Below are 14,696 nucleotides of genomic sequence, written 5' to 3' on the forward strand. Positions count from 1 at the left end.
GTATCCCTTAATCTGCTATTTTTCTTGGACCTCCCACAGGTTTACACCGGGACATTCTAGTCATCTCGACCTCTCGTCATCTCAATCGACGCCTTTGAACACTGGCTCAGATACTGATTATCATGGGGCTAGAACATTAGTCTAACAAACCGCATAACCTTAGGCGATTTCTGGGGTTCAAATCTTCCTAATTCAGCCTTACTCTCAAAAAATGAGAATTCTCACATAAATTCTATAAGGCACCGAAGCAAAGCGAAAGCAAACTCAAACCGAAATAATAGTTAAAGAACAAAAAATCCATAAGAAAAATAGCACACACCAAGTGTTTGAATAATTGGTTTTCAATTAACGAGCACAATTTTGAAATAATTAAATGTCCTTTCAAAGCCATTTAATTGGATGGCTGAATTAGCCATATATGCCAAAAAAAATTATTGGCCAAATAGGCCTTTTTTGGAGAGAATGTGTGAAAGTGTAATGCCCCACAATTTGTATACGTGATTTTTTAAATTTTATCATAAATTAATATTTGTTTTAGTGGTTAGGGGTCTTAATTTTGTGTTTGAGGTCTTGGGTTCAAGTCACATTCTTTGAAAAAATTCAATTATTTTAGTTCTTAGACCTAGCCCTGTTCATTAGTCTTAAATACTATTTTAGGTGTAAGCTTATTTGGTGGTCCTATGTTCAAACCCTCATGTTAAAAAATGGAAATATTTTTATGCTAATTTCTATGCTGCCTTTGTGGATGAGTTTAAACTAAATTGAAATTCTTTTAAAAAAATCAGGTTTTTTCGTGGGATAGGATTTGGTTTCTTGTTTTAAAATAAAATAAATAAGTTTTAATTATTAAATTAATAGGTTAATTATTTTTAAAGAAAATCATATTTCCCACGTCGAATGGTTTTCTTGCATGCTTGTTATTTTAATTTGTTTTATTATTTTTAAATGATTTCAAGAAACCTGCTCCTATTGTTTTGCTTACCCACGATTTGTTTTTTATTGTCCAACTTCTCACCCCGTCATTCTTTTCCAGCCTTGTTCTTAGATTTTCTTTATTTTGTTTTTCTTTCATTATTCCTTTTTTCGACATTGCTCCCACTCTTTGTTACTCGTTTCGTTTTCGGCATTGGTGGTTTTTATCGGTTAATCGTGTGGGTGCTCTTGAATCCTTTCTTGTATTGTACGTGGGGTTTACTAATACTTTCGTTAATTTTTTGGTTGAAAACTTTTCGTATGTTAATCAATTGCATTTTTAGGTGAGATTGGAGAGGCGATTAATATTCCGGTGACTTAGAATTATTGGTGAACTGCTGTTTTCTTGATGGTGAGAAGTTCATTTGATGTTTAATGTCGAATATCTATGATAGTACATTAAAGTTAGTTTTATTGTTTATTGTGAATTGGGTTTGATAAATCTTCTTAATGGATGTTTATATGTCGCATTTATGTTATGGATTCTTGGGAGTGAATTCCCATCAAAATTGAACCAGATGTGTAACGAGAAACACAAAATAATAATGGACAGCGAAAGTCGAAAATCTACCTTGCTGACGCCACACAGACGTGTGTCAAGCCGTGTGGTAGGTCGTGTGTGTTGAATTATACTAAAAAACTAAGATTTGTTCATTCATATGAATATAATAAACTTCATTGAATATTATGAGAAGCTGATACATGCATTTATAGTAAAGAAAGGGTACTGTAACTTCTTTAACAGTAACTGCTAGCTAACTTCCTTTTATTAATAGTTACTCTAACATTCTCCTGGTTCTTTAACCTCTTGAAAACCAGGCGTTGTATCTCTTGTTGTGACCTAAAGGGCATGTCAAAAAACTGCAAACTGTTTGGGAGTGATGGGTTTTGTGAGCATGTCAACAATTTGATTAGCTGATGGAACAAAGTTAAGCTACAGAGTGCCATCGCGTCCTTTTTCTCAAACGAAGTGATGGTCGATCTCAACATGCTTGACCCTCGCATGATGAGCTGATTGGCAGACATAGAGACTGTAGAAGTGTTATCACACCATATCACTGATGTCTGTTCCATGGATATACCAATCTCTTTCGATAGCTGTTTAACCCATAATAGCTCAGACACACAATTGGCCAAGCTTCGGTATTCAGTTTCTAAGGATGACCTAGAAACCACTGCTTGCTTCTTGGAGCACCAGGCTATTGGGTTTGATCTTAAGTAGACGACATAACCTGTGGTGGATCGTTTGTCTTCAACTAAGGATGCCTAGTCTGCATCAGAGTAGCAGATTAGTTTGAACTATCCTTGTGAGAAAAATAACCCATGCTCTATAGTTCCAACTAGGTAACATAGAATACGTTAAACTGCCTTCCAATGAATTTCACTTGGAGAGTTCATATACTGACTGAGCTTGTTAACATAGAAGGATAAGTCAGGCCATGTAATACATAGATACTGAAGCATGCCAATAGTGCTTCGATAGAGGTGACCATCTACAAGGACCTGACTGTCATTAGAGGCAACCAGCTTAGATGTGCTTACCATAGGAGTATCTGTAGCAACTGCGCCTTCCATTCATGTTTTGCGTAGTATCTCTTGAGCATACTTCCTCTGATTGATGAACAGCCCTTGAGGAGTAGACTGTACTTCAATGCCTAGGAAGAAGTTGAGCTGGCCCATGTCTTTGAGAGCAAACCTATTATGAAGCTGGAGCACCACACTATTGATATCCTGACTTGAGCTGCCAGTGATGACTATGTCATCTACATAGGCCATAAGTAACAATTGGCTGTCTCCGGAGGTACGAATAAATAGTGATGGATCAGCCTTCGATGCATGAAACCCGAGCTTACTGACCAGAAAGTGTTTGAGTGTGTGAAACCATGCATGAGGGGCCTGTCGCAGTTCGTACAAAGCTTTGTTCAACTTACATACCAGCTTCTGACCGTTGGGGCCTGGCACCTCAAATCCAAGCGGCTGGTCCATTAAAATTTCTTTCGTGGGGTCGGTATGTGATCAAATAGACTGTAAAATATGAAATCTAGTCATGTGGTAGTATAAATTCTGATATATGTTCGTATATTTGAGACGTCATATGATAAATAAACCTTGTAATAGGCTATGAGTAACCTGAAAAATGTTACGTATGCTTTGTATCTGTTGTGTTATGCATGTATAACCGTAGCATGTCTGAGTTCTGTTATGATCTGTATTTGTGTCTGAGATGGGCTATTATACGTGGAGGAAGTGTTTTTGTGAATGGCGATATCTCATCTATTACACTGGCAGCTCAGCTGCAAATATTCTGAAAAGTGTCATATTGACACTAAGTGGTGTGTAGGGTTGGATGGGTGTTTTATACCTCATATGGTGTGTTGGGATGGTCGAAAATGGTGTGTAGCGGATGGGGGTAGGAAAATATGTTTGTATTTGTACTGTTCAGTTATGATATTGTTTCTGCTAAATTTGTCTGATATAAATTAACTATTTAAGTTATTTGTTTCACACTGAGTTTTGAAAACTCACTTTCTATTTGACACTTTTAGGTAATCCTCAGACTTAGACGGGTCAGTGCATCGGGAGCTCAGTCATATTAGTATTCTGTACATATTTGTTATTTTAATTTTGATTTAAGTGTTTTGTTATTTTTGGACTGTTTTGGGACAGTTTTGGGTTATTTTGGTAACTGTTTAAATTTCTAGATTTTTCTTACTGATTTAAACTAATTAAATGTTTTGAATGGTTTATAACATGTTCTACGAACTGTTTGTTTTAAAACTTTAAATCACATTTTTCTTAAAATCAAACTCAAATAAGAATTTATGTTGCAAAGTGTTCATTTTTTTTAGAAAATGTAAGCAAATGTCGTTTTCAACTAAAAAGGTTAAGTAAATGCGTTTCCTATTAAATCGGGGTTTTAAGTAATAAAAATTTTACGACATTTTCCAAAATTTATGAAAATTGGATTTGGGGTGTCATAAGCAGGAAAACACGCCCAGCTGGACGTGCTTTTCCTTTAAGTTGCAAATTTTGACTTTTTTAATATAAAGAGTTTCTTTGGTCAGATCATTAATTGCTAGTAGTTTTTTCTTTAAGTCCCGAGTTTAATTCCTCTCACACTCACATCTGTACTTTTTATTTCATGTTGTTTTAAGTTTTTTTTAATTAATATTTTTAACATATAAGCTTTCTTAGTTAAATGCTTAAATAATAATAATAATTTCATCCATGAGACCAAAGTTCAATTCCCCTTTTCTAAACACATTAGTAATTATTATTTTATGTTGTTTCAAGCTTGTTTTATTTTTAATTAATAAATATATTTTTTTCAATTTTTTTAATTTTAATTCATCTTTTTAAATATTTTTAATTAATAAATATTTTATTCATAAACTCAAATAATAAATATGTAATTATATAATAAAATATATTTTTTACATATATCATTATGTTAAAAATATTTTAAATTAATAACTCATTTATATATAATATAAAAATCAACTAATTTTTTTGATGTATTTTTCTTTATATATAATATTTATATGTCAAATATTTATTTTCTCCAAGTATATTCTGGGTATGGTTATTTTTAATATTATAAAATGAAATAATTATTTTAAATATATTTATTATTTTTATATGTAAAATATTTAAAATATCATTATTTTTCATCTACATTATGGGTATGATATTTCAAATATTTTTATAAGTGAAATATTTCAATTAATTATTTTAAATATCATTATGTTTATATGTGAAATATTTTAAATACACATACAAAAATATATAATACTAAAATTTAATACACTCATAATATGGATTGAAAAATAAATATTACACATACAAAAAATTATATTTACTAAAATAATCATATTTGTAATAATTATTTCATTTTATGAAAAAAAGAGTTGTTAATTAAAAAGATTAATTAAAAAAATAATATAATTATTAATTAAAAAAAAGCTTGAAACAACATGAAATAAAAATTACAAATGTGTTTAGAAAAGGGGGAATTGAACCTGGGTCTCAAGGATATAATTATTACTATTTAACCATTTAACTAAGAAAGCTAATATATTAGAAATATTAATAAAAAATAAAAAATAACTTAAAACAACATAAAATAAAAACTGCAAATATGATTGGGAGAGTGTAACACCCTAAGCACGGCCTAGACGTACAGTCCAAGTTTAGAGAGTTACATCATCGATACTCAATTACCACACAAATAACACAATAATACTAAACCATGCTTCGAATAATATTCATCACAAAGATTAGTTAGATGTATAATCTTCCAAAGTCATACAATCATAGTTAACCAAAACTCCTAACGTAATACTTAAAAGAAAAGTAAAAGCTTGACCAAGCTCCCGCGGTGCCTACCAGTTCAAGACTGAGAACCACCTGAAATCCAATCAATAACAAAATGAGTTGTGAACTAAGTGCGTAAAAGAAGTTTGTTCAACTAATACTCACTTATAAAATAATTCTGAATTCAGAGATACAGTTCGATACAGAAGTAATTTCAGTTCAAATTCAGAGCAGATTAGTTACTTATATATATAAGCAATTTCAGTTCCATAAACAATACAGATCAGATTCAGATGCAATATTCCTATCCCCATCCGCTACACACCATCTTCGGCCATCCCAACACACCGTTAAGGACATTTAATACCCAACCAACCCTGCACACCTTAGAGTGTCCATTTGACATTTTACAGAGACTTGGCTTAGCTGCTAGATCAGAATACGACAAAGTGCCAAAATGAGATTTATACGCATTATGGCTTAGCCATGATTTCAGAATAGATTACTTCTTTCTTCACAACATCCCAACCCATGCAAATGCGGAGCATAAATGCCCGTATCATGTATTCAGTCATTCTAATTTATTTAACAAATAAATGAGACAATTCAACATCAGAATAAGTATCATAGTATACATACAACTATGTTATTCGCACATCAGTCTCAGAGTATCAGATAGTTCTCATATAATCAAATTCAACCATTCATACATTGAGAAGACTAGTATCAGTGTTAAGCAACATTCACGGCCTCAAAAATAGGTTTTGGGCCTCAATAACATGCCACACGGCCGGGTCACACGCCTATGTCCTCTGCCCGTGTGGTTCCGAAGCATAAACAGTAAGTTACACGGCCTGGACACACGCCCGTGTCCTTGCCCGTGTGATTCACACGGCCTGGGCACACGCCTGTGTCCCTGGTCGTGTGGTTTTGTACCACAAATAGTGAGTTACACGGCCCAGACACATGCCTGTGTCTGTTCCGTGTGAACCGTCCACTAATATGGCCACACATGGCCTAGAGACACGCCCGTGTGCCTTGCCCATGTGGCCTAGACAGACGGTCTGCCACACAGCCTTGTGGCTCAAACAGCCCAGAGACACACCCGTGTGGCGTTGACAGCGACCATTTTCGGCGACCAAAATTTGCAAAAATTAAGGTTTCCGATACGCACCTAGAGAGATTTTGAAGTAGCAACAACGCAAAAGATCCTCGAAGCCTAAAACAATCATTCTTTAGGCATTTAATCAACAGAATTTATCGATTACGCACTTAATGCCTATGTCTAAAGTTTCAACACAAAACCCTCAACGGACCCAAAATTACCGGAACTTCTGCGACAATCACGAAATTTTCATGTTGCTATTTTTTATTGCTAATATTCTCGCCTATTAGGGAAACAAACGATCGTTTATCAGAGATTCTTGTAACTCACAAAATACCCAATTCAAAGTAAGTTACGAAAATGAAGAAAACCGTGGAAACGCTCACATTGACACTTACTTACCCTATAGCCTTCTAATCGGCGACTAACAACAAAATTTCTGTTAATCCCGTATTCCCCCATGACTCCAATTAGCAAAATAAAATAAAACGAAAAAGAATGAAGAAGAAGATAAAAGTGACCAGGAAGAAATAAATAAAAAAAAGATTAAAGAAGAAAGAACTAACGTTAATTAAATTCCTAACGTCCAAGCAAATTTCTAACATTTAACAAAAATTTTCCTTATCGTCCCCCTTCGGGACTCAAACACGGGACCTAACAAAATACAAATGCTTAACCAGTGAACCAATAGGTTCATTCTTAGCATAGTTTCACCCTGAATTGAACTTAACTGGGTAATGCATGATTAAGGGTTGCTTTTAAAATAACAAAATTTTTAACAACGCAACTCGAACTTCATACCTTAAATACAAAAGCAAAGCACAGGACCACATATACAAAAATTTAATTACTGTAGATTCTCACAATTAAATTCTTAAAACTTTGGGGCGTTACAGAGAGATATTGAACATGAGACACAAGGATAAAATCTCTAGTATTTAATCATCTAACCAAAGAAACTAATTATATTAAAAATGTTAAAATTTGCAACTTAAAGGAAATGTGCATTTAGTTGGGTGCACTTTCTTGCCAGCTGTACAAAAAGTGCGCCCAACTAGACACACTTTCACACACACTCTAAAAACAACATATTTTTCTAAATTTTCTAAAACATTAACCTATTTGACCAATAAAATTTTTTTTAGCAAATATATAGGCTATTTGTCCTAATTGGATCATGCGTCCAAATATACCTAAACAATTAGTGTTTTTTTTGTTTTTTTTTAGTTGTTGTCACAACTAGCGGTTGATTTCAAAACTTTAAATATATATATTTTCGATATAGTTGAGTGGAGAATTAAAATTTCATCTAAATAGAAACTAGTAAATGAATAATTTAATATTAAATATAATCTTTATTGATAATATGAATAAATTGATTTGATTTTACATAGATACAAAACTCATATCATTAAAAAATACAATAATATTCAATAATTCATATATTTATATCTTGTTAGGTATATTCCCAAATGCTACAATTAGGTATCACAAATTTATATAAATTTTGAGTTTAACATATTTTGATAATGCAATGTATAATGCTGTGTTTTCTTTAATTTTTCGAATTTTGTCATATTGTCCTTTTTATTATTATTATGTTTTTAGTATAATGTCGGTATAATATAATGTTGGTACTATGTTCAGACTTATTTATTTACATAAAATAATTTTTATTTATTAAAATATTAATTTTTTATACTCATCAAATTAAATATTGGTTATAGTGGTAAAACATATTATACTCCTAAAAGAATGTAGATTTGAATATTGAAAACAACATAATTGAAAGCAATAGTTATGAATGCTGAACATAAATCATAAAACATGAAAAGTATAAAAAAAAGAATCAAATAAATAAATCCTATTATAAAATAACGAAAGATGGAGATAATGAAGAACAAAGAAAATGTTTTATTCTCATAAGTAATGATTTAGCTATTAGTTGGAGGCATTTGATAAACAATTCAGCTAAATCATTTTGTGTGTGAACATGAGCTACAGGATGTTCAACTTTTATCCCAATTGACATGCAATAATCATTGAAAACTTGGGATGCAAACTCACCAGCATTAGCAAGATGAATTGTTTTAATTGCATAATCTGAAATTAATCATTTAAACAAGCAATCTCGGAAACGACAGGTTGCAAGTTGATAACGCACGCAATTATTTTGTAGATGCATCTACCAAAATCATATAATATCAAAAACATCCATATGGTGGATGAATGGCCCCATAGTCATTCCAGAAATGCAAGACATTAAATCTCAACTTTAACTAGTGAGTTTCTAAGAATCACTTTTCATTGAGAACAAGTAACAAATGAGAATTCTTTAAATTAAAGAATCTTTTGGTTCTTTAATGAATGTCCATATGAATTATCAATTAATTTTCGCATCATATATGATCCAGGATGGTCTAATTGGTCACGCCAAGTAGTAAATGCATTTGTATTAGTAAACTTCTGGTTTACTTTAACATGTGTTTCAATTGTACTAAATTGTAACAAATTGATAATTTTATTATCATTTCTTTTAATTTGTATCCACATATAAGTACTATTATGACATTTACTACTGGAAATGTCCAAATCAATGTGAAGTTTATAATGCCACTAAGTCAATAAATATAATTTTTAAATAATTATATGCAATATTCGCTTCAGGGAATAGCAAATTTTGTGCTTTTTAGATATTAATATATTAGTTCTTCTAGAGCTTTCAACTTATTTTGTACTACCAAATATTGGAATAATATTTGTTTGTTTCAGTATCAAATAAGATAAATATTTTCTTTTTATAATGATAGAATTCATTACTACATTCTCATATCTTTCCTCAAAGAATATTAACAAGAACAAAATATTTGGGCATACGCCATATATGTGGCCAAAAATATTTCATGTCACATTGATAACATAAGTTATCTTTACCCTTTGAAGAGTGATCTTGAGAAATTTTATTGTTCTCTTATTTATTACTATGTTCCCACTTTCAGTGGTCCATGAGTATATCTTTTATTTTTTTTTTATGTTTACATTCACTTCGGGGAATGCAAAAAATCTGGTAGGACAGACTTCTAAACGCCTCTATTGATTTTTTATTTCATAATCATCTTCGTAAACATACGTAGATTTTAAATCAGAATCTACCTATTCATGTTGTCATGATTATTCTCCAATTACAATAAATAAAACATAGTAAAATATACCTGAAGATCTTTAACATCATCATCATCACCTTGACTATTATCATGATCATCCATTTTGAGATTGAATCTTTCAACATCCTGAAGATTGATTTGTGGGACGACTTCGAAAGATTTTGAAAAAATAGAGAATCATCATGCTGATAACGTGTTATAAAATAAAGAAAGATGGAGAGAATAAATAACAAAGAAAATATGAAAGCAATATTAGAGAATGTACTTTATTAATCAAAGGGATGATAACAATGCTTCATCAGAGTCTCTATTTATAGGCATAAGAAGTATAAAAGAAGTATAGATCTAATTCTAATAACTATTAGAATTTAAAGTACATCAAAACTTTATCTTGATCATGATAGACATCCACCTAATAAGATATTCATAATAAATCCAACATTTATTATTTTAAATATTCGTGAATGAATTTTAAATAAAATCAAACTTTTATGTTTCTAGTTCAAAGAAGATTCAATAAGGAAACCAATTGTGTAAAACTAAATATGTGGCGAATGACAATTAGTTAATGAATAGGAAATTGAGTGGTATCAATTGGAGAGGATTATTGCCTTAGACATTGACCGCAGTCTATAAATATTGTCTAGCCTAAACATCAAACAAACTACTCCCACATCAAACATTGTTAGTGAAACAATGGCATCTTCAGCTCTGACAGGTAAGATTGAGGCAGATGTAGAGATTAAGGCTTCTCCTGGGCAGTTCCATGAAATGTTCACCCACAAACCGCACCATGTGCACCATACTTGCTATGACAAGATTCAAGGATGCGATTTACTTGAAGGTGAATGGGGAAAAGTCGGTACCATTATCAGTTGGCGTTATGTGCATGGTATGATAAATGAACATAGCAAACCCAGAAATCTTCTCAAGCTTTTTGCTTGATTTCTTTCTCTTTTTATCTGTTAATTTTAATAGCAATATCCTATAACAAAACAATATTGTTTGTTCAGATGGAAAGGCTAAAGTTTCAAAGCAGCTAGTTGAAGCGATGGATCCTAGTAAGAACTTGACCACTTTCAGAGAGATAGAAGGAGATCAACTGAAAGAGTATAAGAGCTTTGTAGCCACGCTTCAAGCTTCGCCTAAGAACAAAGGTAGTGGCAGCATAGTGCACTGGACTGTGGAATACGAGAAACTGCACCACGGGATTGCACATCCCGATACTCTGTTGCAATTCTTGGTGGATGCCTCCAAGGACATTGATGCTCACCTCACCCAACCAAACTAAAGGATCGATTAAGAACATCCTATGTCCGTACTGCTCTACTACTACTACTACTACCTGAAGCAGTACTAATCTAATTAAGAATAAAATGACAGCCACCTTTCTTCTTTGTTTCAATTCGAATATGTATACACGTTTGGATCAATATGCTGTCAAAGAGAGGGAGCTTTATTTTCTTAGTATTTGTTGTTTAATTATGTACCAGGTTGAATGTACGAACCATGTGCTTGTGTGTTATATTTTATAATATAAAAGTATGGTTTGGTTACAATTTTTGTTAGAATTTTATTGATATTTTGATAATATAAAACTAAAACTTACCCATATCATGAAATATATGTACTAATCTTCAACATTTCAGTATTTTCATTCAACACTAAAAATTTACCCAAAAATTTTGAATTTTATTATTTCCGTTCTGAATTTAATTGTGGTTTGAAAATTTTTATGGTTGTAATAGTGTAATTATAAAAAGAACACTGGAGTTTACTAAGAAAATAGGAGTCATTATCGATTTTTTTTATAGGTATGTTCAGACACTTTAAAATTATCTTTAAAAAAAATTAAAAATCTTTTTAAAAAAAATTAAGTTCTGAATCTGCATTAAAAATTAGAGACAATCTTAAGTACATAGGAAAATTTTAGTACCCTTGATGTCTAAAAATCAATACCTTACTAATTATAAGTTTTTTTATTTGAAAATTATAAATTCGAATTCAATATCCAATCGTGATCCCGAAAAATTTCGAATATTAAACCAAATTTTAAATTTTAAAAATATAAATTATAACTTTATAGTCGAAGAAAAAGACAAATTGCATTTACTCAGGTTTGAAAGGGCATTTCAACGGAGAGAATGATAAACGAGATTGTATCCATTGATTTTAGCAACAATCACATCAATTATTTTAATGCTGAAATGTTGTCTCATGCAGTTGAAAATTAGTGAAACTGAATTTCATGCGTGTGCTTCTTTTAAACTATGATGAAATAGGAGTATAGTAATGATAGCATATTAATAAGCATGTCAAAGGTACCATCATAGCATACATACATTTACAAAAATAGGAAACATATACATTATATACTGGCACAAGACTTTAAGCTTAGGCACATGTATTACAAACACACAGAATTATGTATAACATGCATATTATATAATTATAATGATAAAAGTCATCCACCACATGTTCAAGATGAAGAGATATATATAGCAAACAGCACACCCCAATACTCACTATCTACGGCCTACACGTTGAGGAAAACAATTAGGTTGATCTATATTATATTTTATATCACTTCATAAATCAACATAAGTAACCTTAAATCTTTGCATGAAACTTATATCTTTATGATATATTAACACTTTCATGTTTTGAAACTTTTGCCCTTGCATGAAAATTCATTTGCTGTAATCATTTTAAACCATCACGTTATACAAGATCACAGAAAAGTTCTCTTTAACAACGAAAAGAATACGGAATACAAAAACCCTTTTTATTTTTTTTAAATAAAAAATAAAAATAAAAAGCTAATATCATGTTTTCTTAAGATGAAAATGTCAAACATTAAAATTTTTGCACAAAAAATGTAACAAATAAACATAGCATATTTTATTAAATACACATAATACGCTAATAGAAAATTTAATTATACATACAAGTCAACTCGAATCCGCACTTTGAAAAATCTCAGTTTAGATTTTGGAGGCTAAAATTATATTATCTTGGTGGCCAAAATTTTATATAATATTATTAAGGGATCCTTTTGTAAGACCTTTTTTATTATTATTATAATCTTAATTTTAAAATGTATATTAATGATAACTATAAAGTCTTTTCATACATCACGACACCAAATCTCTAAGAAAGTAACTCAGATTTTCAAACTTTAATAGTAAACATCGTTATAACAAAGATATTAAACCTAAATTAGTTTTGATAACTCGTGAGTTTTTCCGTAAATTATTCAATTTTTCTTCTAAGAATAAACGAATGTTTTAATTAACTGTTTTAAAATTCTGATAATTCTATCAAATCATTTCGATAACCAATATAATCTTCCGAATTTGAATCTAACATCTAAACCGAATTAGAGATTACAACTATACAGTTTTTCATACATCCACCAAATCCCTATGACAACATTTATTTATTTTTTACGTAGAAAATGTTGAATTAATTTGCTGGACAGCATTGCCCCACTCTTTGTCAATATTGTAGATCTGCTCTATTATTAGCTATCGATATTCTAAATTATGGCTAACGTGATGTGTGATCTATTTTCATATTTCTTCGATAATGATAGTAGTATCTTATGGGAGGGAATTATTTACTTTTGAATGAAGTTAAATATATTTTACATATATTTTTTTATAATTAATATTTTAATAATTTAATCCTAAAAAAAGTAAACATGTGCTTTTCTAAAAGAGTTATCTCCGTCTCCATTTAAATCTCTAATCTGTTAAAATTTTCTCTAGATTTGCAGTCAATTCATCTGCCTCTAATTATCTCTTCGCATTTTTTCCTTAATTTTTAATAATCATAATTAATATACATATATTTCTACGTAGTTAAATAAGTAATTACTTCATTGAAACCGGATCTTTGCCTCTCATTCCCCCCATTTTGATTTCCTTTTTGTATATTTTTTTCGTTAAATTAGGGGAGCTTTTGTTCTCAATGTTATGATCTATCTATATTCTTTGTTTAATTGATTATAAATTTTTTGCTATTTTTAATGAAGATTTGTCATTTTCAGGTGTAATAATTAGTGCGAAAGATGTTTTCAAAAGAAGATAATTGAAGTGTTTTCTCATTAGGGAAACAAGTTTACTAGTAAAAACTATTTCTATTTCTGGTTTCCTGTCGGGGAAAGGAATTTTTTTTTTATTTTTTATTTGTTAATAGTATTTTGCGTTATATTTTTTTATGTACAAAAATTTGAAAAGGAATAAACAGAGTTAGCCAATTTCCTCAAAGTTTCCTCCCTAAGTCGAAGAAGTCCTAATAATCTAAGACTGTCGGGGTGGTTTTTCTTTCTGTTTTGTTTCCTTCATTTATGCTTTTGATCCCCCGTTTATAGGAAAGAAAAGAAGAGAGATTGAATGGAAAGTGTAATATGACGAGGGTTGGCTTTATCTGGAATTCTCTCTTGGATTGTAGTTACTTGTTATTTCGATGTAACAAAAAAGATTAGATCTTTGTTGCAACTTTGGGTGTCTTACAATGTTGTCTTTGGCACTTTAATCATCCTCAATATCTAGGTTTGGACCAAAATAAACAAAATCCATATTCTCATTTTTCTTATTTCTTTCATCTTTAAGTTTTTCTGATTATACTAAGAAGAAAAGAATTTTTGTTAGTGATGAGCTCTTAGTTTCTTTTTCTTTTCTACTTTTAATTAATACCCTGATAAAATTTATGATGCATTTTATTTTGTTCATACACTTTAACTTTGAACCTTTTACTTTGAATTGTAAATTTGGTTTGCTATGAACTTCAAAATTGAGGCATTTTAGGTAATGTGCATGTGTATTTGTGGTTCATAGTATGTCATTTGAAGTATAAGCAATCCTCCCTGGGATAAAAATAATAATGGCACAATATGGTGATTTAGCAGAATAGTTGGTATAATGGGGATCAATTAGAATGACAAATGGTATAAAATAACAGAGGTAATGTAATTGATAAAGAATTACCTACGTTCCCTCTTTGCAATTGTATGCTCTAAAATAAAAATATAAGCCTAGTCAATTGTTGTGGGAGATGCTAGTGTCACGGGCCAAAGTGCAAAGCCCGTGACCATGGCACAAGATGTGCCTCATGGAGGTCTATTAATTAGATGGGGA

The 14,696-nt window shown here is 30.9% G+C and overlaps 1 protein-coding gene and 1 long non-coding RNA gene across 2 annotated transcripts; both read left to right on the top strand.

Moving 5' to 3' along the window:
• Positions 1-508: 508 nt before the first annotated feature.
• LOC121214715 (uncharacterized) lies at positions 509-3,642 on the top strand. Its single transcript, XR_005910416.1, has 3 exons — positions 509-1,180; positions 1,257-1,324; positions 1,792-3,642. It is a non-coding gene; the product is annotated as an uncharacterized lncRNA (long non-coding RNA).
• A 6,580-nt stretch (positions 3,643-10,222) lies between these two features.
• On the top strand, positions 10,223-11,111 carry LOC107909904 (MLP-like protein 31). The gene is made up of 2 exons (XM_016837605.1): positions 10,223-10,447; positions 10,569-11,111. The coding sequence occupies exons 1-2, from the start codon at positions 10,252-10,254 to the stop codon at positions 10,844-10,846; spliced, it is 474 nt and encodes a 157-aa protein (XP_016693094.1). The 5' UTR covers positions 10,223-10,251; the 3' UTR covers positions 10,847-11,111.
• The last annotated feature ends 3,585 nt before the right edge of the window (positions 11,112-14,696 follow it).

The sequence above is a fragment of the Gossypium hirsutum genome, chromosome D02, assembly GCF_007990345.1.
Source record: "Gossypium hirsutum isolate 1008001.06 chromosome D02, Gossypium_hirsutum_v2.1, whole genome shotgun sequence".
Lineage (NCBI taxonomy): Eukaryota > Viridiplantae > Streptophyta > Magnoliopsida > Malvales > Malvaceae > Gossypium > Gossypium hirsutum.

Coding starts and splice junctions, on each gene's coding strand:
- LOC107909904 (XM_016837605.1), top strand. CDS start 10,252: ATGGCATCTTCAGCTCTGACAGGTAAGATTGAGGCAGATGTAGAGATT. Junction 10,448..10,568: donor CAGTTGGCGTTATGTGCATG/GTATGATAAATG, acceptor TTGTTTGTTCAG/ATGGAAAGGCTAAAGTTTCA.